This window comes from Choloepus didactylus, chromosome 1 (assembly GCF_015220235.1).
Source record: "Choloepus didactylus isolate mChoDid1 chromosome 1, mChoDid1.pri, whole genome shotgun sequence".
Classification (NCBI taxonomy): Eukaryota; Metazoa; Chordata; class Mammalia; order Pilosa; family Megalonychidae; genus Choloepus; species Choloepus didactylus.
Genome location: NC_051307.1, coordinates 49,362,333 through 49,389,190, shown reverse-complemented (window position 1 = coordinate 49,389,190; position 26,858 = coordinate 49,362,333). Strand labels below are relative to the sequence as shown.

The 26,858-nt window shown below is 32.2% G+C and overlaps 1 protein-coding gene across 4 annotated transcripts in view; it reads right to left on the bottom strand.

Moving 5' to 3' along the window:
• Positions 1 to 26,858, bottom strand: part of CADM2 (cell adhesion molecule 2) — a 1,163,401-nt gene that overhangs the window by 131,241 nt on the left and 1,005,302 nt on the right. For all 4 annotated transcript variants that reach the window (XM_037833793.1, XM_037833816.1, XM_037833802.1 and 1 more), the window contains one exon: positions 11,645 to 11,735. In XM_037833793.1, coding sequence (XP_037689721.1) covers positions 11,645 to 11,735 — 91 coding nt within the window. The remainder of the gene's footprint in view (positions 1 to 11,644; positions 11,736 to 26,858) is intronic.

Here is a 26,858-nt window from a genome sequence, read left to right as displayed (position 1 = left end):
ACCTTTCAGTTCTCTGATCCATCAAGCCTAATAATTGTCCTGTAAGCCCCACCTCCTCATGTTCATAATCTAAATTTTATCATTTTATTACCTTAAGAATTTCAATTTTTTTCCAAATCACAATCTTTTCAGCTTACTAGTCTATTATGTATCATTGAAACCTGCAATTCTAACTAGAGACCATCATTTCCCTTTCTTATTTAATCTCCTCCTAACTTTACTTCTCTCTTAATCAGAATTATAATTCAACCAATATATGTTTTTCCTTTTCCCCATTCATTGTGTGCTTGAAATAGCCTTTTTCTTATTCCATAATGCTAGCATATATGCTAATAGCCACCTTACATTGGTTTGGTGACTGAGAGGAGGCCTAGTATTAGTGACTATTGAATCATCTTGGATACAAGATCTGATAGAGTAAGAAGGGGGCAAATGGGAAGAAACTCTAGAATTTATTTTAATATATGCCATTTTGAATGTGAGGGAAGAGGGTAAATGTCAAAATACTTTTCTTAAAGTTTCTGTGCAAGAATGCACAAGAAGAGCAATGGCAAAGGCAATTTTAATCCAAAATAAATTTCACTACTGTGTCTTAGAGTATTTTGTGGGTTTGTTTTTTATTTTTGTTTTCCTTATCTATGAAAAAGTCTCTAGTATTGTCATGAGAGTTATTAGGAATATATGATTAGTGCTACACATTTTTCCTTTCCATAACTCTTTAACATAATATTTAAAATAGACATTTTTGCAAAATTGGTATCTCACTACAGGTAGTATTATCATTTGTCAAGTTGGCTTTATCCTGATTTTTGAAATATTTGGGGCTGGAGCAATAGAGTAAATGAAGAGAGAAAAAGGAAGGAGAGGCTTGAAGAAATCATCCAGATGAAAGAAATTCTTAAACAACTTCTCTCTGAAATAAATATTGTTTCCAATGTATTTCCAGTCAGTTGTATTTACTTATACCAATTAATTTAATAAGTATGCATGTCTGTATTTGTGGGTGTGAAGAAGTTAGGGCAGTGTATTCCTTAGATTTTCTCCTCATTGGCCTCTGCTCACTTGTGTTTTTAAATGGCTTCTAGGTATGTTCTACAGTCTCTTTCTTGCTTTATACTCATGCTTCCTATGGGTTAGTCTCTGCTCAGCATTTTCCATACCTGTACAATTGTTTTTAGGAAAGGAATGAGTTTTTGTTTTTAGGAAAAGAATGAGTTTTTGCTGTTTTCTTTTTTTTTTTTTCTATTTGTAGTTTGAGAAACCCAAAATGATTGCTGTAGAAAGCTCAAAATGAAAACCCCTTTTCAAGTATCACCACCAGTACTCTGATGGCAAAGACATTTTAATGCCATATTAAATGGAGCCAGTTTGGAATGGAATATTCAAACCTACTTATTCCACTAAGTAATAAGCTGAAACTCTGATTCCGAGTTTATCTACTCATGTAAATTCCTAAAATGAATTATTGCACTAACATATGAGAGAAGTCTCATTACATTAAGGGTTACGTTTAGTTGAGACAGTAACATCAAAAGTTAACTGTGCCACTAGAGTTAAAATCTCAATTACAAATAAGGAAATGACCTCTTTTTCTCTGATTAATTTGAGCACAAGCTACTTGATTCTGAGTTTTAAGGCACTTCTTCCAAGTTTAGAAGCTTCAGCTGAAACAGGGAATGACCTATATGCAAGAGATAAGTGCTCTTTAGAAGATTTGAAAATAATGGCATTTTTGAGAGTGTCTGTGGAATCCTGGGCCACTTTTTAAGATAAGGTAGTATTCATTATTTTAATGGTTTGGAGAAACAAAGCAGTCATACTAAAAACTATTATGTATAACTCTAAGCAAGTTATGGCACAACAAATAAGATTGTCCTTTGACAAGATAAGATTTCTATGATCCGGAAGGAGTGATAGATTTTGGAACTGAAGGAAAAATATTCAAGATTGTCACAAATGCTTAAGCTAATCTCTCAAGGACTTTGTGCTAAAGCAAAACAATTACCCTCGCCTTGTCTATATTTAACATTTCATTTCTTTGGTAAACACAAAATATTAATTCCTGCTTAAAAGATCAAGAAATATTGAATAAACATTGAATCCCTCATCCAAGCAATAATAAATCTCTCTATATAAGGAAAAAATCTCTATGATATATTTAACAATGATGATTTTTAAGAAAATATATTTTTCAACTTATTAAAGGGTTAGTTCCTGAAAACTTCCTTTAATTAGCTAGACTTTGGAATATTTTCATATGTTTATATGTTTATTAAATCAGGAACTTATGTTTATGAGTTTCTCAGTATGTGTCACTTTATCAACCTGTGTATATTGTAAAGACAGTATGGTACCATATAAAATATATCTATTAGCATCCAGTCAGTCAGAAGCCTGAAAACCATTCTAGGTCAAAGACATGTTGCAATAATGGGTCCTATTTTCCATATAAAAGAGTTACTTTATAATCCATTACTCTAGCCACTGCATAATAGTGCTAATTAACCTTATAAGATCTAATACTTATGTTAAACACTGTGTCATCATTATAAAACTGCTTCTGCTCTGCAACTTGTTTCTTTTCTAATTTAAAACCAATAGTCTTGGAAAAGTAAAAGTAAAGTGTATGTCATTTATCTGGTATCTGGGGAGTTTCATATAAGTAAATGCTAAAGATAATGGAAATTTAAGACTTGAAATTTTGAAAATATATTTTAGTCATTTGGATGAAACCCTCTCAAAGTAGTATCAAACTTTTCTGCATTATTAAACAGAACATTCTCAGTCGCATTCAACTTTGTTTTTTGGAGCTAAGAGCTCATCAGTTGGGACATAACTTTCTGTATAGTAATAGTTTTCAAGGAACTTAAGTGATTAGACCATTGCATGTTCTTTACCTGAATATTACTAAGACCCACCTTCACCGTAATTGGTGTGACTCAATGCCATGATTTTCAGAACTTTGAAGGTGTGGCCTACAGTGAAAAATGCATTTTACAACCATATATATTACTTGACTACATACACACAGGAAATAAAAGCTTGCATTCTCTAATGTATTGAGACATTTTCTTTTTTCTTTCTCTTCTCTGTATTTTCCTTTCCTATTCTGTTATTTCTATTCTAGTTTTGGTCTTTAAGAAGGGCATATGTAAATTAATCTCATGACTCATTAATAAGCTGCAACCAACCTTTGGTTGAAAAACACTGTATTTATGAACCACAGAGAGAGCTTCTGAGGCCTATAGGTCTTTTTGTCCTACACTGAGAAGATCTGATATTCTTGATCTTCCTTCTTTATGGCCATGTCGTGATCTCATCCCTTTACCTGTAATTTTGAGAGGAGGTGCTCAGTTCCATCACTCTTTACTGCTTCAGGGACATCTGCTGACCTCAAGTCACCAGAGCTGCTGCTTTTTTTCTCATGGCTTTTGAATTTTGTCTTCCCATTTCTTTTTTCTTTCCTTGAATCATCCCAGACATTTCTGATACTCTGAATTTTCAAGAGTTGGAATTTCAAGTCATCATCAATCATTGAGAGGTTCTTCCTATTCTAATAAGAACCATTTGTATATGTTTGTATTTTCTACAATTTGGGGGCATTGTTCATTATTGATTTTTTTTCAAATTTTGAGGTATAGGGGCTTTAGATAATTGAGGTTATATCTGGAAAAGTGAATCAATATACCCATACACTTTACAAACGTGATATTCAAGAGTATTTTTTGAGATTGTTTCTTTGAATAAATGGCTTCCCAATCAATTAGAGCTTGCTCGGTTTCAATGTTAATCGAATAATAATACCAAATAGCTATGATACTGAATTCATTTTACTTTTTGTATTTAATTTCCTCCATATATTTATGCAAAAAGACAGTCAAAATATTTAACAGCTGGTTAAACAATAGAATAATCTAGAATAATAAATAACAATAAATAATCTAGAATAATCCATGTGTAAGTAAATTACACTTGTGAGTACCAGAGGGATATTGGCTCTAACTTCATGATATATATTATGGAAAAGAACTTCAAAAAGAAAAAAAAAAATCATACTGAATGATACTTATTTTGCAATAGGTTAAATTCCACTTAAGAAAGGATGACATCTAGTATTTGGTTTTCTAAAACTGAGTTTGTTTGTTTTGCAATTTTACAATAATTACTATACTGGTGACTTGGCTTTTATATAAACATATATACAATGTTTAAATGTCTTTAAATAACGATTAAAATCCTTAGCTGTAATTTCATAGTTAGTATATTAAAAACTACGAATTTTTAAGCCCAAGAGCCAAAAAGTGCACATTCTGAAAATCTATGCAATGCAGATCAATGATGTCTTAAACATACTGATACATTTTCATGTAGGGTTTCCCACTGAAAATTCACATGATCCCTCAAAATAATTGGCTTTTTCTTGCAAGAAAACTGCTTACATGGAAATGCTCAAGAAGTACATTTCCTCTTTTGATCTATAATCATGGTTCTGCAAGCTCTTATGGGACTTTCACAAGACATTGGAACATTAACTGAAAATGATTGAGTACCCAACATACCACAGATGCCCAGCCTAAATAACAGCAGCAGTAATTACTGAGTCAGCTTCTTGTTTCAAAAACAAAACCAAATATATTCAGTCTCATTTCCAAGATAACCACTTGTGTGCTTCCAGAGAGTCAACGTGTGATTAAATTTTAAAGCCATGAGATGGAAGCAAAAGACCATATGTGTCTCAGAAAAGAAAGTCATGTGGGAAGACCAGCATATGGATATATTTTTTTAATTATGATGAAAATTTAGAACTAATGTCCCAAGATTATACCTTTGCAAACATTTTGTTAGAAAGTCACTATATTGCCTTTAACTTTTAATTAATTAATTGAGACAATTTAACATATTTTTAGATATCTGAACACATGGAAAACCTCAGTGGTCTGTAATCCTTATTAACCAAAGATTTTGATGTGAAAATATCTATATGATGAGGAGACAATCATATGTTTATCCCACCAACTGTTTTGGTGACCTATAACAACAATATTTAACAAGAAAGATGTACTTTTTGCAGTGCTTTCTATTGACTTCCTGCTTACTTTATTCACTCTCTGAAGTTTTCATTGGAGAAGATTTTCATACTTCGTGGTTGTAACCTAAAGTATTAATCTACTAAAAGTTATATAAAATTGAATATATAATTTATTTTTAAAAAACAAAAATATTTAATAATAGAATAATGTTTAAGCATCTATATAGACAATCTAGGCAGAAACTATTTAGATACATGTAGATCTATGTAGAAAGTAGTTAGATAATTTTTCTATATGCTAATATAGGATGAATTTACATAACTAGGATTTTTTTTTACAACAATTCAAATGAAATATGAATTTTCCTAGCCCTGTTTGGAAACTTCCTCATTTTTTCCAACTTTGCTGGGATATTGTGAAAAGTCAATGGGATAGAAGAAGTGAAAAACACTGGGTAAATCAGAAAACATAATCAGTTGTTGTTAATCCAAAAAAAAAGCTTGCTTGTAATTCTAACACCACACCTATCAACTGTGTGACTGGGAAAAGTCATATAATCAACACAAGCCTCATTTTCCTCATCTACAAAATAGAAATGCTTGTAGAGTCTTTGCAAACCTTTTTTTAACAGGGTTGTTGTATGATTCAAATAAGACAACAAACACGAGAGAACTTGGAAAACTGTAAAGCACTATTCCAAAGCAAGGTCTTATTCTTCACAATCCCTAAATTCTCCATCACCCATGAGCCATCCATTCCCTTCATTTGAGATGTTTAATGTCTTCCAGATCTCTTGCTTTGCCACTCTGTCAAAATTTGCCAACTCATCAGTCCCTTCTATCCCAACAGGAATGCTTCAGAGTGCAGTTTCTTCAACAGTGTGGAACCAGACCTCCTTCAAGACCTTCCAAATTATTCTAAAATTATTCCTACCTTAACACTATGAAGGGGCTTTTCCTGTGGCTGGGGACTTTCCAGTCTCCCATTTCAAGCTATTTCACATTTTACCCTATGACAGGGGTTCATTCCTTGAACTCTCTTCTCTGCAGCTTGTTGGTATTATTTAATTGCACATAAAATAGTCCTTTTGCTCTTTCAGTTTTGCCATAGCATTAGGCTGGATTCCTTTGCTGTTAGAACACGCTTTTGAAATATAGATTGTGTTTATATTGTTTGGAACCTTGAATTCAAAGCCTAGGAAGAAATTTCAGATATTAAGTCACTGGTCAGAGTTGCAAAAGTAGCTCAAGTGTAAGTGTGTGTTTCATATACATAATTAAGACTTCTGGGTTTAAAACCTGGTAAAATATACTACATAATAATAATTTATCATCTTTGTCATTATCATCATCCTCATGGCTATATCTATTATGAAATTACTTGGAGCAAGAAATATCAGATACATTGCCATTAATTCTTAAAACAAATTTTTGCTAGATTTTTTTTCCCTTAATTTTACAGTTGAAAAAGTACTATGTGTTTAAGTGACTTGTTCAAGAAAACTCAGGTTGTGGAAAATGGCAGACATAATTAAAACCTAGCTCTGCAGCCCTCTCTACTGCACCACACAACATTTTGTGTCCTGAGCCTAACAGTGCAGGCATTATATATGAACAAAACACAGCCCTTGATTATAATTAGATGTCTTTCTATTTAGCAGGTGAGATAAAAATATTCACAATTGGCACTTTTATGTATGTAAAGTCATATGCAAATGCTATTATTATAATCAATATTCTTATTTCAAAATTCAAAGTATGTATTGTTTTGGCCAACAACATTTCATCGTGGATGAAAACTTGCCTTCTTTAACTACTAGTTTTGCCATTTCATCTGGCTGTAAATGGATTGTATGACAATTAATAAAGAACATGTGATTTGTAAAAAGGAATATATTAGATTGAGAAAACTGACTTGATTTAAAACTGTTTTGCTTAATTTGCATATCATTTTAAAAATCTACATCATGCTAATAGGAACATGTATTAATATATTCTTATCTAATTTCTTCAATTCCTGATCACCTCCGAAATGGATGTGTAATTTTTCCTATAAAACGCCTCACTAGCTGCTATATGTTATGTAATCTGTCATCCTAAAGTTTAAAATATTTCTTCTCATAAAGAATGGGGTTGTTATATGCTGTGCAATTACACATACTAGATTTATGCCAAGAACATAAGAAAAATTGTGGTTACCAGAAAGTAAAATAGTAAGTACAACGTAATCACTGTGCTGGATACACAGAAAAATTTATCAATACCCCTAATTATTTTCCTTTATGGAATAATTGACAAATACACATCTAATTGACTGAAAATGCCCCGTCACTTCTTCAAAGTAAATTTTAAAATGTTAAACATTTGCTTTAAAAGAATGATGACTTTTTACTTACAGCATGCAGGAGCAACCACAAAATATTTAAGGTCATGACTCCAATGTAATATAAAAATTTTCTTTCCTTCACTTTTATAAATGGAGAATGCTGCAGCCTGAAAGCTGTCTGGGAATTCAGCCAAAGAAAGAAGAGGGTTGCAAAAACTCTGGGGACTTGAAAGAAAAGTGGCTGGCATTAGCTCAGTCCTCACTTTAAACTGAAATTAAAACAATAGATAGACATGTAAGTAATCTCTTTTTTAAGAAACGAATAGAATGCCTCTATAGTAGTGTCAAGTGGAACAATTTGGTCCTGGCCCAAATTATGCAGCTGTTCCACAGGAAAATGGCAAAAGCCTTCAGTCCAAAAAAGGCAAATAAGGCATGATTGTTCATAAACAGTCACTAGGGGCCTCACATTTAGAACAAGCAAAACAACATTACCATATAGAAGAGCAGGTTAGGAATGAGGGTCTCAGTACTAGTTGAGTCACACCATCATTTGTGATTCATACAAAAGAGAGTGGTATTATTTTATCTACCATCAATATGTCTAACAACTATAAATAACTCTTCAGGAAATTATATTTTGGTCAATTTTTTTTTTTTTTTTTGAGAAACAATAAAGGTCATGCTTTTAAAATATTTTTTAAGTCAGCTACAAGATGTAGCAGATGCAGGTAATTGTTATCCATCTCTCATTGGCTCCCACTCATTTCATATGAATCAAATAAACGGTGACAATAAGAGAGATAAAGTGTTTTGGGAGCCAATCAGAAGCTAAACCATAGCACTGCTTCCCCGTGGTGCCAAAATAACACAATGGGAAATCAGGTGCAATAGCTACAAAGTAATGGAGCAGAAATTTGACAGTGACAATTCTAACCTGCCCGCTGGGTATATGTCATATCACATACTTCATTTTACAGGCTTTTTGGTTCTTCCTTAAAATATGGACAGCTTCCCGTTTATGTTTTATTTTAAAACTCTAAGTTTAATAATATATTATTTTGTCACCCCTTTTCTGCTTTCACAATTCACTTTCTGAAATGGGGGGTCTTCCCGTTTTCTTGACTTCCCCACCACCTACTAACTCCCTGATTAATCCATTTCAATTTGCCTTCTGTTCTCCTCACTCTGCTGAGACTGTTTTCTTCATGATCAGTAAGATTTCCTTCTGGGAAAATCCAATGATTTCTTTTTAGCCTTCCCTTGATTTTTGTCCTCTCTGCCTCATCTGGCACTGTTGGAAACAGAGTATAAACTTAAGACAGGCTAGAAGTTAGGCTGTCTTTAAAGAAGTTAATGCCTTCATCTAATGGTGAGGTGGAAATGCTGGTTACTCTGAAAATGCAGATTTCAAGACAATTAGGAAGGACATAGGAGAAATCCTGGGCTAAAGGAAGGAGGGAATTGAATCGAAGAAATTGACTGTAACTTTATTTCAATGACCTGATGGTCTATGGAGAGTGAAAATGGTGATGGGGAAGTTGGGGATGTGACTATAATTCAAAAATAAGTTAATACCCATTTGCTGGTGGACTATAACATATAGAATATAACATTGAGACTTATGCAGCTACAAACAGAATATAATGACCATTTTTAATCCTCATGGATCTTATGAGTTAATTGTCAGAAAATACTTTTTAAATTAGAAATTGTTTTATATGGTCCTAAATTCATACCAGAAGAAGTCTGGTGGGAATTCCAGAGAGACACATAAATATAGAAGAAAACCTGCTAAGAGAGGATAGCAACAATGCAATTCATCATGGGATTAGGCAGTTCTTCACCTGAAGCATTTAGGGGTTTGACTTCAGGGCTGAAGATTATTGCTTATTCTTACTGCAAAAGCTGGGTCCATTATAAATTTTCAAAAGTACCTGTGACTGACATAAGTGATAATTTAGACTCAGCAGTTGAAGTGGCAGAAAACTGTTGAAAGAGTCTAAGTTTGGGGCAATGACTGAACTGAGTCCAAATCCTGACTCACCCATTGTAAAATGGCCTGAATAAGAAAAATTTGTTTAACATGATTGAGTCTTAGTTTTCTGTTCTTTAAAATAAGGATTGTTTCTTATTTCTTTCACATATTTTCAGAGTGATATTAATCAGGGTCCTTCTAAGAAAGGTGACATATTCTATTTTTTAATCTTTGTATTCTTAAGAAAGGAAATAAGAGTCTATTTGATTTCTCATTCACAGTGCAGAGGATTGTTAAACATATCTGAGCTTATTTATAGGTAACCAAAACACAGAGACCCTATAATAGCACACCTATACAACCATATCTGAATTGAGTGATATGGAATACTTAAATACCTAATTACGTAAACCTCTCAACCTATTTACTCACATACATAAAACGATGTCTCAAGTACTGTGGGGAGTAGACATGTATAAAAAAGCAGATCATTGATAGGCATTTGGATGCTATTTGAGAAGGGATACATTTATTTCCAAACTTTCCATCTTTTGTATCTCCTGTCTTCATTTCATGTGATTTGCGTAAGTTGTAAACATATTCTAAAAGGTGTACAAAAAAAAATGAAAAAAAAAAATTAGGCAGATCTGAAAGAGAAAAGAGAAAAACCGAAAGCCATTTTTCATGCCCTGATTCTGATCGTGTCCTCTCTTATGCTGACACCTAAAGTTGGTAAGAAGGTAACAGAAGCAAACTAGAGAGGAGAAAAGGACAAGATTGGAAAATAACATGAGAGAAACAGGAGTGGAGATGGAAGGAAAAGTTAAGAACAAAGTTCTAGTGCTGATACACAGAATCAAGAGAAAAGAAATTAGGGTTTAAGTGTGTCTAAAGTCAATTAGAGGCAATTATACTTCTCTCCCTAATTAAAGTACCGAACTTGTAGACAAAAGCCCTCATTAAAGCGATAATGCTGAAATGTACTTGTCACATTTAGATAGCACACCATGGTGGAAATATGTTTTCTGTAAGTAATTTAAGCTTATCAGAAGATAAGAATTATAAGAATAAATTGAGCAGGTTATATGTAGTAAAGCAACTAAGAAAAATTTTGTTCTTTTTGAGGTCTAAAATGTCTAAAAATAATTTTTAAAAGAGAAAAATAAGTCATTAATATGTAAAATAATCTTAAATTGCTAAATTTGTATCTCTATAGAAAATAATTACTATAAGAGGGGACAGCTATGAAATAGCAAAACTGTGATGAAGAAGGTATGGGTTCATTTACTATGAGAAAGAATATAATGTTATACAATTGAAAAAGTTAAAGTTTCAGGCTTTTAAAATCTTTTAGAAAACTTCCCGATGGGAAAACATGAGACCTATATCTAAATAATTTAAATGTTATTGGAAATAGCTTTTTAAAACTGTAAACTGAATTGCACAGAAGCTAGTCTATGTTGTTATATGCAGAGAACAATTAAATTGCACTTCTTAAAATTTAAACAAAAATGCAAATAAATTGTAAGCTTTTTAAAAAATAAAATAATTTAGTTAAAGCTAGGCCTAGAGTGTTAATATATTAAAATGATCATACTGCTTTCAAATATAATAGTCTTTGAATACTTGATATTTCGAGGTGTGAATTTTGTATAAAAATAGAGATTCTATTAGGTAGTTGCTTATTAAAAGTTTTATAAACACTTGGTGAAAGGCAAACTTTTAGAGTTGAAGTGATATAAGAGCACAAATATGCTAATAATGAAATCATTTCACAATTGAATTGAGCTTGTGATCATTTTCACTTATATTGCTTCCAAAAATATCACATTCACAAATTAAGTCTCATGAGTGTTACATAAGAAATGTATATTTGATTTCCCAATTATAAAAATGATTCCCCATTTAACATTGAAACTTGGACATATTTTGAGATGCTTCAATATATCCAAAGTTTTTCATGGGAGTATTGAGCTTAGTCATGCATAACTTTTATCAATCTTATGAGTAAACGGTGACTGATTAAGCCCACATTCCTTCTAGTTTGAAATATCTTTACTGGGAAAAAAAAAACAAAAAGAGAGAAAAAAATTCACCGCTGGAAATTTCCCAGAAACTTCACTAGATGACAAAGTAAAAGACCGATTTCCACAGATACTTAATGAAGACATGGTTCAGGAGGTTTTCTGTTATGGAGATCACTTTACCCATTGAGAAAAGACAAAAACAGCGGATTTCTACATTCCAAGCCTGCAATCAAAGCAAAACAGAGGAAAAAATGAAAAGTGTTATTGCTCATTAAATCACTTACAGTGGTTTTCCTTTGGATTCACAGGTCAAAATTAAAGGCTGTCCTTCTTGTGGAAAAGGAGTGGATGGAATAATCTTAACTGATGGTGTATCTAGAAAAAAAATATGAAAAGAATATTAAGAAAGGTCATCAAACACACATAAAAGCTATATTTTTAATTACTGTATACTATGCTCTATGTTCAGGCTTACTTTTAAAATTGTATATATTTTTAAGGGATTTCTTAGATTTGGTGATTAAGCTATGTAATTTTAAGAAGTTACTATCCTGTTTGTGCAAAGCTAACTCAAATATCTGAATAACTTATGAGCTCTACTGTAGTATTATATCTGAAATCTGGATTTAAAAGTGAAATTTTAAAAGTGGTTCAGATGAATAGCTGGTATTTCAAACTGGATATTCAAGTCTTGAAAATACTTGAATATCAAGTATTTCAACTATTTATAGACGGTTATGAATACTATTATTATGAACTGAATGCATTTATGTGCATTTAAATAACAACACTTTCATTGTTGCAGGAATACCTGAGACTCACAATAAGGAACTCACAATGGACTCAAGATGAACTACTGTCTCACCAGCATTATGTAGAATCTTTTTGAAAATGCAGTAATGCAGCACTTAGCACATGCTGCTTGCTCTAACTTGCATTTAGCAAACTACTTAAAATAGCTATTTAGAATTGTACTAAAAGTTAACATTTTGTTATAAATGCTGCAACATTATAAAATTATTTCAATTTAACAATAAAATCATTTTTAGTAAAAAAGTATTCAAGAATATTTTGACAATTTTATTTATACTTTTATGCCAGGTGATAGTCTTTAATGAACAGAATTACATATTTAATAGAAGAAATGGAAAATAAGATAAAGAAAAGAGAAAATGTAAACATGCTCATTCCTTTTTGGGATTTTGCTAATCCAAGAATTCCATGCCCCATAGTTAATATGGAACTGCCTTCTTCTCTCAACTCCACATCCTCTAAGATGAACAATGTTTACTCTGTTCTCTTGGGGTAGTCACAATTACTCTCACCCTTCTCTCAGCCATGATAGAAGAATTAAAATTCCCTGGGGTTATACTCACTTTCTGACTCAGAAGCCAGTTAAAAAAGTATCCCTCAAGTATGTAATTTTTCGTCTTTAAGGAAAAACATGATACAGCTTTGTCATATAAAGAACAATAGAATACAATTTGGTGGAAGACCATACATCATATTTATAAATTATTTATACTTTTCAAATATATTCTTTCTCAATCCTTTAAACAAGAAAATACAATCAAAATAATTAACAATAATATCCTGCCTACAAACAGGCTTACCATACATCTTAAGGTCATTAAGTATGGCATAGAATGATCCAGGAAGAAAAATTAATTTGAAAAAAATATGGCACATATTTATCACACTTTTATAATTAATAGAAGAAAATACTGAATAAAGGGTTTAAATGCACTTAACTTAGTGTACTATCATTATCAGTTATTTTCTAGGATGATCATATAATTTAGTTTCCAAAGTGGGGTATTTTTGAGAGTTACAGGGTTAGTATTAACAATCATGCAGGGTAATAGTTGTGGTACACTAGGTAAACTGAGGCCTATGTTCATTTGACCTTTCACCAAATGCACATACAGGAAAATTTGTTTTTCTCCTGACATATTATAACAGAAAGAATCATTCCCAAGGAAAAGGCAGGAGAAGTAAGATCAGAAAAGTGTGGCTCTGGGAAAAAGAATTGTCTTAAGTTGGATGTCCACCCCGGTGCCACCCCCACCCAAAACAAAACAAAACAAATAAACAAAAACAGACCCAGAGACAAAAATGGGAGTCCATGTGGCTTTATAGGAAGTGATCTCAGGAAGCACTGGGAGTGAGATAGGGAGGGAAGGGGGTTATAAATAAATAAATAAATAAATAAATAAATAAAGGATGAAAAGGCTGTATTATTGAGCAAATTATACCATGGGCAACTGGAACTCCATCCCAGTGTGGAGCTCTGAGAAACAAGGTGTACTAGGACATGCCTCAGAGTCATCAACAGGTTATGGGTGGGTCACTAAGAGTGTCTGTTTCATTTAGGTAAGTAAGATAGTGCCAGCTAGCAGTGGAAAGAGAGGAAGGCAGAATATGGTCTGATTTTCCTTAGCTCTGCCTGTTTTCTTTAAGTAGTTTATTAGTTTATTCAGTGTGGGCCTTGATTAGTTCACTGAAGCTCGTAAAAGCTCAGATAAGAGTTCATAGCTAGCTGCAACTTACAGAGACATTTTGAAGATAGCCACTGAAAGCAGATTTATGCTAGCCCAGAGTTTGATCTGGAGAAGATAAGAGAAGACAAAACACCCACATTTCAGAGAATGTCGTTCTGAAACACAACCTGGGAGCAAGCAGATGCCAGCCACGTGTCTTCCCAGCTAACAAAGGTTTCCCAGCCGCCATTGGCCATCCTCTAGTGAAGGTACTCAATTGTCAATGCCTTACCTTGGACACTTTATGGCCTTAAGACTGTAATTGTGTAACCAAATTAAACCCCTTTTATAAAAGCCAACCCATTTCCGGTATTTTGCTTAATGGCAGAATTAGCAAACCAGAACAATTTTCATTGGCCTTTATGTCCTACATGATCTGCCCTTTCCTTGCCTTCTAACACTCTTTTTCACTCTTTAGATTCTAGGCAATTAGACTTTTTTCAGGTTCTTGAATGAAACATGCTTTGTCTTGCCTTTAGACGTATTCTGTCAGAAATGTCCCAAATTGGGGAAAAGCTTTGCTTATTTAACTCTTACATATCTTTTAAATCTTAATGTCATTTGATAAGTGTAATCATTAATTAACCTCAATTTGGTCAAATACCTGTACTGCAAATTCTTATTTTCCTCCTTGTATAATTAAAAAAATAATAATAAACCACTGCAGTATACTCAGTGTTTTGTATGGTGCTTTATACAAAATATGTACTTAATAAACAGTTAATAAATGAATGAAAAGTACAACTATGACATATCTTCTTCTCACTTTAGAATGCTCATAACTGAAATGCTTACTTGAAATTTTGTTGGTGCCTGATCCATGGATAATTAACCTTAAATATTCATGTCACAAACCTTAGATTGTCTTTTACTCATGGTTCACAATTCATATAGTTAAATGTCTCCTGCTGAATTTCTTCCTGCTATAAATTTTCTACATTAGATAACATTAGACAATAGCTTTCCATGATAATAAAAAAAGCAATTATTTCTAAATCTGTAAACTACTTTTATCTAATCATCTGATTTTGGCAGGAAAGCCCTCAATTGCCAAAAAATTTATTTAAATATTCAGCCAAAATTCTTTGATATTTCCATGAAATGTCAACATTCCTCTTTAAACACGTCATGTTAGCACTCTATATTTAAAATAAAATCATTAAAAAATCACATTTTCCCCACATCAAATATTATAGTAATGTGATTATTACCCAAAACTTGGCTTTTTCTCAAAGAATTTGTTTTTTTTTAATAACAGGGAGTAATTTGGACTCTGACAGATTTTCACTTAATGGTAAAGGACCTCCGTCATTACAATTCCTATTTAATTTTCACCAACAGTTGCTTTACTGTATCCATAAAGGAGTTGATTAAGCACTGTTAGAGTAGAAACATTTTTGTGAAATCAATGACTTTCTAGAAATATTAGTTTAGAACTCTTATACTTCCTCAGTTATCTCAACCAACAAAAAGACAAAGAACAACATTGTAGTCATCTAGGGAACCAACTTAATTTTGAGTCTTTAACTTTTGGGATTTCTTTTAAAACACTATTTTTTTTTAAATGATTTATTCTTCAATTTAAATTTTGAAACAATTTTAAACTCCCAGAAGAGTTAAAAGAATAATACAAAATATACCTTCATACCCTTCAACCAGATTCACCATTAGTTAACATTTCACCATGTTTGCTTTATCACTCCCCTCTCATAATGTGTACATTTCATTTTTTTCCAAGAATTATACTTTGTGTTTTATGATGATATATATATATATATCTCATAAACTTTGCAATTTTAGCCATTTTCAAGTGTCTGATTCAGTGACACTAATTACTTTTTTTAAAGAAAATATTTACTTTTTGAGATTATTCAACAAAATTTAAATATCTATGCTGTTTTTTTAACAGTTTTATTCACATACCATACAGTCCACCCAAAGTGTGCAATCAGTGGCTTCAGTATAATCAGAGTTGTGCATTCATCACTACCATCAATTTGAGAACATTCTCATTGCTCAAAAAAAAAAAAATCCCATATCCCTTGTACATCCTATTGTTGAGACTTAGCACTGATATATATATATAGGACCTTTGTTACAATTGATGCAACAATATTACAATGTTACTGTTAACTATAGCCCATAGTTTGTAGTAGTTGTGTTCTTCCCAGTATACCACCCTATTATTAACACCTTGTAATAGTGATGTACATTTGTTATAGTTCCTGGAAGAACATTCATGTATTTACACAATTAACACAATCATTATCCACAGCAGGGTTCACTACAGTCTCATGTTTCATTCTTTAGCTTTCCTTTTAGTGACATATACTACCCTAAACTTCCCCTTTCAACCATAATCACATCAATAATTCTAAAACACTAACTTCAATTAATGAAATACCATGTAAACATATCCCTCTGTATTATTTATTTTTTTACACATAAAAATGAATGAATGGTTGATTATTCAGTAATAGCACAATAGATAATATGATGACAATCTTATAAAATAATCTCAAATTTGTGCATATATTATGCTATCAATCTTTTTTAACTCAGCTATGAATACTAATGAGAAAGTAAATACTGCATCATGCAAAACTTTTCTTGCATGCCTTTGCCAAACTATCAAGAGTTATAAAAAGGTTTTGTTTCCATGCCTATATTTGTTATTGAGTTATTTGTAGACTTTCTTTTGGGTTGTAGTTTTTCCTTTCAAAAATACCTCCTTGGTCTGGGATGTTTTTAAACCAAAGTTTACTCAAATTGCAATTCTAGGCTTGCTGTGGAAATAATTCCAGTCTAGGAGCCATATGAAATGCATTTAGTCCTTTTCCACCTTCTTCACAAAACAGAATGATCCTTTTGCTTTAGTATTTTGGGGATGTTTTTGATGCTCTATTTTTAAGTTACTAGTATAGTGTGTTGTATTGCACACATTAATGACAGTAAATAACAGGGTTAGAAAAAATGAATTAGTAATAGTGCTACATACATTTGTACTTACTTTGCCATATCTGTTAAATTCAAATATTTTATGCAATCAACTAATGGTTTCCCATGTCTGTTTTAAAATGTTTTCGAACTCAAGCAACACTATACTTATTGAATATGAACGACAGGGAGCAGTAAATAATTAGTTTTAAATTGTTTAAAAATACATCAAGTATACTGTTTTTATACAACATTGCAATTTGTAAAATCATTTTTTTTTACATGGCTGTTTCATCCACCGTATTTTGAGCACTCAGAAGCCAAGATCATAAACTATTCAATTGTATGTCTTCAGAGCTTACCAAAATGTCTTACATGTTCTAAGACATCTTTAAATGTTGGATGAATTAATAGATGAAGAAATGAGTGAATATTAGCTGTTTCTCTCAAAATGCAAGGCAATTAGGAAGTTTCACACAAACATACAAAACTATGTATTCACTCATCCATGAACAATTTTTCAGTACTTACTAGCAACCAAGCAAAATATGCAGATATTTTAAAAACATAATGTTTTCTTCTGTAAGGAATATGAAGGAAAAGAATATTATCCTTTAGAATCTATCTTTAAAACTATGAAAATGTGAAAATAACATGCACGGTTTCCTGAAATGTTAATTCTTTTACGTTTATCTAACAAACTCTGAAGCTCATTTAGAAAGAAGTATAATTGCTATTGATAGATTAATGAACAAAAAATTGTTCTTTCCTTTTAACAAAATTTTAAAAGCTTTATTAACTTGAGAAGTAAGGACACCTTATATTCTATTTGACCAATTAAAGATTTGAATCAAAGTGGAAACTTTAACAAAGATTTTAGAAAAGAGAAAAGTTCTGTGGTGAAACTATGATTAAACCACCTAATGAGCAATTTTAAAAGAATAAGCTCCTAAAGAATTTAGTTTCAGTGGGTCAACAACATGCAAACATCACTAAGGACTTTGTAGTTGAATGAAAAGAAGATTTAAATCAAATGTTTACCAATAAAAACCATATTCATTCTGTAATCAAAGGAGATATAACAGGAATTTAAGGTCACATAAAAGTAACATTTAACACACTATGGATTATGACCAAACTGCTAAATAAGTGAAACAACAATAAACTGATATCTAATATTGGCTTACTGTATAATTCCATATTGTCTAAACTTTTGAGTGATCAAAGATGGTTTATAATGTAAAACAGTAGTTATGTGCATTGCTCATGAAATTATATGGATCTTTGGTTGAAAGGAAAATGTCATTTTGATATTTACATTTTTTCCATAAATAATTATTTCCTATGAGCACTCCCAACCGATTCATTCATTTAGCAAACATTTATATATTTACTAAAACATACAAGGCACAGTGTTAGTACTCATTTCAACCCATTCACTAGAAACTGCTAAAGATCAGGGGAAGGTTTTCATAAGTGCATATCGTATTCTTAAGAATTCATGCCTATCAGAGCAGATCAAATCTTCTCTATCTCATTTGCTGGTTTATCCTTGGCACCTAGAATAATTCCTGGCCCTCAATTATATATTTGTTCAATAAATTAATGTATACATGAATAAATAGTTTCTTTGTTATTTTTTCCCCAAACATTGGTCAGGACCACTAATGTACTATAAAATCAAATTTAGTTGTCACAGCGATCTTCTAATAAAACACTGATTAACACTTGGTAGACAACACTGATTGTTGAGTGCTCTATATGCATTGCCAATTGAACTTTTTCAAAAAGCATACAAGCAGGTCCTGTTGTTGTCATCATTGTTCAGAAAATGAAACTAAGGCTCAGAGGAGTGATTCACCCAAGTTACACAGCCATAAATCACTCTAGGCAATCTGCTCCTTTATCCCTGGATCTTAACTGCACTTTAATAAGTTTGTGCTGCCTGTTCTCTCTTAGACTATACTAGGGACTGATGCTTTTTGTAGGATGATCTATGTATTCCATTGTTCTCCAAAGTTCATTTTTTCTCGACATTTTTGAATTGGAACCCAAGACTCGCCTTGCCTCTATGCGACCTGTAGGTTGTAGAACCTTCCTCTCAGTGTTACCTAATTCTATATACAACCTGTCAGGCTGTCTCTCTCTCTCTTTTTTCACTCTTCCACATCTCTGTCTCACAATTTTTTTCTCTTTGACAGATGAAAATATTATTTTAAAATATATTCCCTTATCTCATTCATTACAACATATCACTTCTTCCATCCATGTATTTCTCTGATCCACAAATAACATCAAAATATCTCCACAGCAATTTTTTTACCAAGAGAAATTTAGAAAATTTTAGGTATTTTGGAGATGAAGAGTAGTGATTCTTTGCCTAATAGCAAGCTGATTTATAAAGGTTTCTGAAAAAAAAGAGAATTTATTTTGAGCCTTTGATGGTTAATTTTATCTGTCATCTTGGCTCGGCTATGGTGTCTAGTTGTTTGGTCCAATACTGGCCTAGTTGTTATGGTGGATGTATTTCACAGGTGGGATTAGCATCAACAATCAGTTAACTTTAAGTATAGGAGACGACTCTCCATGATATGGGTGAGTCTCATCCAATCAGCTGGAGGTCTTAGCAGGAATTGAGGGTTCCAGGGATCAGAAGGAATTCTGCCTCAAGACAATATGCTCCACTCCATCCTGTCTTCTAGCCTAAGGAATTCATACTCAAGAATTCAACATCACTCTTCACTGGAATTTCTAGCCTTCAGACTGCCTTACAAATTTGACTCTCCAACCCTCACAATCACATGTGCCAATTTCTTAGAATAAATATCTTACCCCACCCCACCCCCACACATCATGTTGGTTCTATTTCTCTGAAGAAACCAAGAACCTTAATTCAGCACCCTTACAAAGATCTCAGGGAATTTATATCAATAGTAAAGAAAAATATGCACCAAATCACCTTTGTGAAGCCACTTTAGAGTTTACTCTAAAAGAGCAGTTCTTAATAAAGGGGTGATTTTGTCCTTTCCTCTTCTTCCCAAGGACATTTAGCATTGTCTGAAACATTTTTCGTTGTTAGAATGGAGTGGAGGTGAGAGAGGGAAGATGCCATTGGCAACTAGTGGGTGGAGGACAGTGATACCTGCTAAAGATCCTACAGCTTTCACGACAAAGAGTTATCTGGCCCAAAATATCTTCAGCACCTGATCTAAAATATTTACATTTATTCTGTTCATTGGATATATAACTTTCCCTTGCTAAAACAAATTGGCAAAACCTAAGGAAGTGTAAAAGTGTTCTTTAATATGGGATGCTTAGACTTTTCAGATCTCAGTTTGCACCTGAAATGAAATAAATGCCTAATATTCTAAGTAAGGCCATTATGATATTTCCCTAAAATAAAAAGCGATGACTCAAACTCAGTCCTCACCTTAAGGTCCACTATTTTTTTATTAGGAGAAATAGCTTCATATACCAAGCATTAACCCAGAATCATTTCAGTTGCAATACTATCAGCTACTTATATCCTCTGTAAAACACTGGCTTTTTATGAGATGCCCAATTTATATTTCCCATTTGTAATTTTGTAGTAAAACTCAAACTCTCACATTCTTACCAACTCGTACTTCTTTTTGTAATCCTCAAAACTATCAGGTAATTTCCTTACAACAGTGTGTTAAAGTCCTTTTAACTTTCATGAAAAACTACTTTTGTGGCAAACATTTGTTTATTCAACAAAGATTTATTAAGTTCCTGTGTGTACAGGGCACTCTATCACCACTGTGCAAGTGCTACAGATTCACAATAATAGTAACTCAAAGGAAATTAATCTCAATAAAAAAGATAAATAATATATACTTAAAATAATGCAAGGTTCTAAATTATAGATAACTAGTCTTCTGATAAAGTACTAGGGGAGTTATTTGTAGAATAGACTGTAAGCATTTGTCAGAAACAATCAAGGTTTCCTAGAGAAATGTCACTTGAAATAATTCAAGGAACATATAGTATTTGAACTGGCAGCATTTTTCTAGAGGGAAAGAGAAGGAGGTAATTTGAAGCAAAGGGAATATGAACAAAAGATTTGTTTAGAGAAAAATATGGACTCTAATGAGGCATCTAGAAATACTGAGAAGTATAGATTGTGTTATCTGAGGAAAAGTATTGAGAACAGCATAATAGGTATTTGTTACTATTATTTCAGGAAGAAATATTTGGCAGTGTGCAAAACTGAATGGGTCAGGGAGAGACTGGAAGTAAAATGCCTTTCATAAAATTAAGCAACAAGGACGATCTTGAGTAGAAATGGGAAGGTGAAAAAAATAAGTAAATGTACCAATATTTTGGTTTATTTTAATTCATAGATTTTTTACAATTGTGAGCTCTATAGTACATTATTTTAAGTATTATTTCTCTATAATATATCTTATTTATTATCCTCATTAACATTTCAGCTTAAAATATTGAAGTTTATCCAAAATTTTATGTCAATTATTAGAATAAATGTGAAATATTTAAGAATGAAAAGTTTTATCAGATGATGCCCTCCCATATTAATGGTCTAATGTGGTGACATATATTGCTTAGTTTTGATTCGGAACTGTTGCTAGAATTAGTAGTTGCACTGGAGGGCAGAAACAAATTCACCTTGTAGACGGCTTCAACACTGGAGACTGATAACTTGGCAAAAGGCATCTGGAAAGCTAGTCAAATTTCAACATCAGATAGGACATTTTGACACTTCTGAAGGCTCAGCTTCTTAAAGAAAAATCAAAAACAAAAACAAAAAACCCTCTATATCTTCATCTTCTAAAGGACAAAATGAAAAAGCAGAACTCATTGTGCTTCCAAAAGTTTTTAGACTGTCTTTTTTACGCTATTTTAAAGAAACTAATTGAAGTCACTATGAAATAGATCTGTTCTTAATGACACAATAAGAAATAGTGAACAAGTACTGAACAAACTATTTTACTATAAAGTTATTTTAGGTTTTACATATCTGTTTTGGAAAGGCCTAAGCATTCAATGTTTATTTAACAAATTTAGAATATTCATAGATGATGCATAAGTTAAGTCAAAGAATATTACATAAAACTCTACAATTCAGTGTGGAAGTTGGATGTCTCAGTTTCTCTTTCTTAGGCATTTAAGCCATTTAGTCAACTATGAGGTTTGTTTTCATTTCATACATTATCTAACCTCCCAAATGTATCCTTCCATACCCTTTTGATAAAAAATGAAAAAACAAAAATAAGAGGAAGAAGACAATAATAATAAATAAAATATAAGCCTTAAAGTTAGCAGTATTATTTTAAAATATATTAAAAATGAAAAAGTCATAGAAAATAGCTGCATAATTATAATTGATTATCTCCATTAAAATTCTTCTTTAATATGGGGACTTTTGTAGTGTTTATTAATGTAAAGAAAAAAAGTATTGTAAACATTGTTTTTATTTTCCTATATTACCAAATTTAAGTTTGAATTTTGCTAGTGTCTGAGTCAGTGAATAGGATTGAATAGGATATGTCCTAGGAAAAATTACAAAGTAAAACAATCTCTTTATACATTCTTTTTACCTATCTCACAGTTGGCTGGTTTATATTCTTAAGTCTTTTCCATTCTCCTTCATGTTGTATAATAGAAAGACATTCAATAATACATCACTCAAGTACTGGCTAATTTCTCTGCATTCATAAAATGCAATATGTTGCGGTCCCCACATTAACAATAACAATAACAATAACAATAACAATAATAATGGCTATGTATTTTAATGCATTACCCAATTTAATCCTTACAAAAATCTATGAAGTAGGTATTTTTTTTGAAGAGGATTTTGAGGCTTAGAATGACTAGCATGAAGTAACATAGGGAAGTCTGGATTTCCAACCTGGTATTACCTGGTTTCAGAACTTGAACCCTTAAAAAATACAATATTTATTTTCAAGTCTATGGTATTTTGAAAATATGAAAAACAGTTTCTATTTAACCCCCCAAGGTTGTTAGTCTGTACTTGGATGCTGAATATTGTAGTTTCTGCAGAAAGCACAGACCACTCATCCACAGACACGGCTTGCATGCCATCTCAAGGGAAGAACCATGGACCCTGAACACAGCCAATGCATCAGCTCCAGTCCTGTCATCTTTGGCTTATGCCAAGAATTAAATCTCAAGTTATAAAATTTTAGGCTCCACAAAACAAATTGGAAAAGGTATTTTGGGAGGGCAGAATTCAGTTTCCTTTAGCTCTGTAATTAGAACTTAAACTTCCGACCCTGTTCTAAAAAATATAAATAAAATTTTCCCTCCAAAAAAGAAACACAGGTTTAACATACTGCATAGTGTTAAAATGCAATGGCCTCAAATTTAGGTTTTGAATTTCTTTTTAAAACCATTTTAACAATTTGTAAGAATTAATGTCATAGTTTTTATTGTTTCTTAGCAGTCCTCCAAAAAAATAGAGAAAATTTACTTTTTTAATGGATTAAAACTCATTCTTCCTTGCAATCATGAAATGAAAACACTGTATTTTTTTATACATCTAAGATGTATTATGAAATTTTACTGGTGTTTTATTTCCTATATCTTGAAATTCTTGCTACTTCAGTGTCCTAAGGATTACTTCAATATTACTCATTAATTATTCTCAACTCTACTGAAAGGAATAAAATAATAAGAAATTGCAGGCATGATAAAATCATCTAGTGCTGTGCTCTCCAATATAGTAAAACTAGACACATGTTGGTATTTAAATTTAAATGTACATTAATTAAAATCACATAAACTTTAAAATTTAATTTAATCATGGTAACCACATTTCAGTTGCTAAACAGCCATATGTAACTGGCTCTTGGCTACCATTTTTGGACTGATATAGGACATTCTCATCATTACAGAAAGTTCTAATCAATGTTGTTGTAGAAAGATGATACAACAGTGATATGTCATCACTATTGCCTGATCCCTGTCTACTTCTTGAGTTGCCCAGAGTTCTGCCTTTTCTTTTATGGAAGTATAAAAGAAATCTGGAAACAAACCACCTTTGCGGTTCTATTTATTTGTTTTGTTGTTGTTGTTCTTGTTTTATCTTTCACTATTGCTGTTGGAAATTCAGAAGCTTCCATTTTCTGCACATATTGGCAAGAGAAGAAAATTGACAGAGGAAGATGTTTCAAACTTTTAGGTAAATAAAAAGATAAATGCAAAGGGAAAATAGCACTTGATGAACTCGATATAGAAGTTTCACCAATGATATTGTATACGAATTTTATCAAACTTAGATATAGATGAGTGCCAACAATAAATACTATCAACAATAAAAATAAAGCTAAAAGTAAGATTAAAAAATAGATTTAAAACCTAGAGTTTCTAATTTGAAAGTTGAAACTACTAGATGTAATAATGTACTTATATTCTCAGTATTTTTATTTTAACATCATCTATATCATTTTCTTACCAAATTTCTATTCTTTATTAAACTGACAGAAAAAGACATGCTGGCATATATATGGTGCTATTTTTAATTTCTTCTTTAAGAAATTAACTGTTGTGCCAGTTTGAGTATATTGTGTCCCCCAAACGCCATTATCTTTGATGTAATCTTGTGTGGGCAGACATTATCAGTATTGATTAGACTGTAATTCTTTGAGTGTTTCCTTGGAATGCGCCCCACCCAGCTGTGGGTGATGACTCTGATTGGATAATTTCCATGGAGGTGTTGCTCCACCCATTCGGGGTGGGTCTAAGTTGATCAGTGGAGCCATATAAATGAGCTGACATAACAGAAGGAACTCAGTGCAGCTGAGAGTGAACTTTTGAAGGGAAGCTGCAGCCAAGAGGGACACTTTGAAGAAAGCACAGGAGCTGAGGATGAGAGACAGTTTGGGGGCGGCTGTTGAAAGCAGACTCTTGCTCTGGAGAAGCTGAGAGAGGACAAATAACCCAAGTGCAACTAAGAGTGACATTTTTGAGGAACTGCAGCCTAGAGAAGAATGTCGTGGGAGAAAGACATTTTGAAACCAGAACTTTGGAGCAGACGCCAGCCGCGTGCCTTCCCAGCTAACAGAGGTTTTCTGGACACCATTGGCCATCCTCCAGTGAAGGTACCCAATTGCTGATGTGTTACCTTGGACACTTTATGGCCTTAAGACTGTAACTGTGTAACCAAATAAACCCCCGTTTGTAAAAGCCAATCCATCTCTGGTGTTTTGCATTCCAGCAGCATTACCAAACTAGAACAACCGTATACTTAAAATAGGTCTAAAACCTCCAACTGTTTTTTTTATAAATGCCTACTCTATAATATGGTTGATTAGGAAAAGTCAGTTAAGAATACAATACATTATTTTAGTGAATGAAATTATAGTTTTTTAGGTTTGGAAAATCTACTCACATATATACTCTCCTCTTCATTGACATTTACTATAACAAAAACTATTTTATTTTGATGAAATAGAAACATTAGTGTATTGTTATGAATCCCTGCATTTAGATGGCTTAAAATATTTGGTGATTCAATTACTTTTGATAACTGGATATTGCAGGGACTGAAAAAATATTCCTAACATTTATAAAAGAAAAAAAATATTTATACTGTGACCAAAGTATATCAGTATTACCTTATTGTGGGTAATATAATAAATGAATGTATGTTCCTGAGAGAGCTTATGAACCTAATAAGATCTCACATGGAGTTTGCACATTAGGTAGCTTTATTAGCATAGCAAAATGTGTCTTTCACTAATGGCGTAGGTCGTTTCATGCTTCTGTCATGTATACCTTCATGCCTTCATGATTTCTGTGAAATTATTTTTAGCTCAATTAAAAATCCTTCCAAGCCATTCCCAGGCAAACATCTGGTATTGTGCTAGTCAAAAAAAAACAAAACAAAAAAAAAAAAACAAACAAAAAAACAGTTTATCTTAATTTCTGAAAATTTAACCTAAAAATAGTTTTGGGCTTTTTTTTTTCCCCAACTTTCCCAATTCCTTTTATATTCTGTGGCTCTGAACCACTGATAATTTGTAGTAGACAGAATAATTAAATAAACAGCATTTCCAAAATTAAATGCCATATTAAGTGAGATATGTGATTTTAAAATGCTATTGGGAGTATTTACCTCTTGTCTATTAAACCTATATAGCCTGAAACATTTAATCAAGTTCTCTCTATAAAAAATAAAAAAGTATCAAAAACATAATTTACACAACTGACATAGGACAAGTTAAATTAAACTGATCTGGGTTAGAGAAGCACACAGGTTTGTGTAGAGTGGATTAGGTAGGTGGAAACTTAATTATTTTTTATAAGTGAAAAAGGTCAAACAACTCCACACTCCACTTGATGAAGAATCTTTGCCAACATTTGAAAATATTCTTGTAAGTTACATAGGTACAGCAGAAATGAAAAATATAAACAACACATTAAAAGGTTCCCAAATCCTTCTATAATGAATACATTTGACTATAATCAAAGTTTTGTTTTTAAATCTATTTTATTAGATTAAGTAGAACTAAAGGGAGAACTGATGAAGTACATTATACGGTCAAAAAAAGTAGAAGTATACAGCCTAGAATTCAGTGCCTCTAGCCACAAAGTAATTCTGTTTACAACAGAGGAAAACAAAGAAGAAATTTCTTTGGAATTCTTTGGTACAGTTTTTGAATATAAGATGTTAGGGGAAACTGGATTAACTGTATTATTCATTTGCATGTTAACTAGAATGGAAATATAAGCCTCAAGAAGGTAAGGGTCAGGACTGTAATTTGACCATTTAACCCCTTCTAAAGATACAATTTAAGTAACAAATGAACCCACAATTTTTTTTTTTATTTTAAATTTACATAATGCATTTCTTCTTTTCCTTCAGCATTAACCTAATCAGGCTCATTTAAATATACACTTGTAACTCTGTACTCCTTCTCTCTTTCTCTCCTCTCTCTCTCTCTCTTCCTCTTTAATTCTTTTTCTTTCTTTTGTCCAGACTGAATGTATTTAAGCCCACACAGAATTTCTCCTG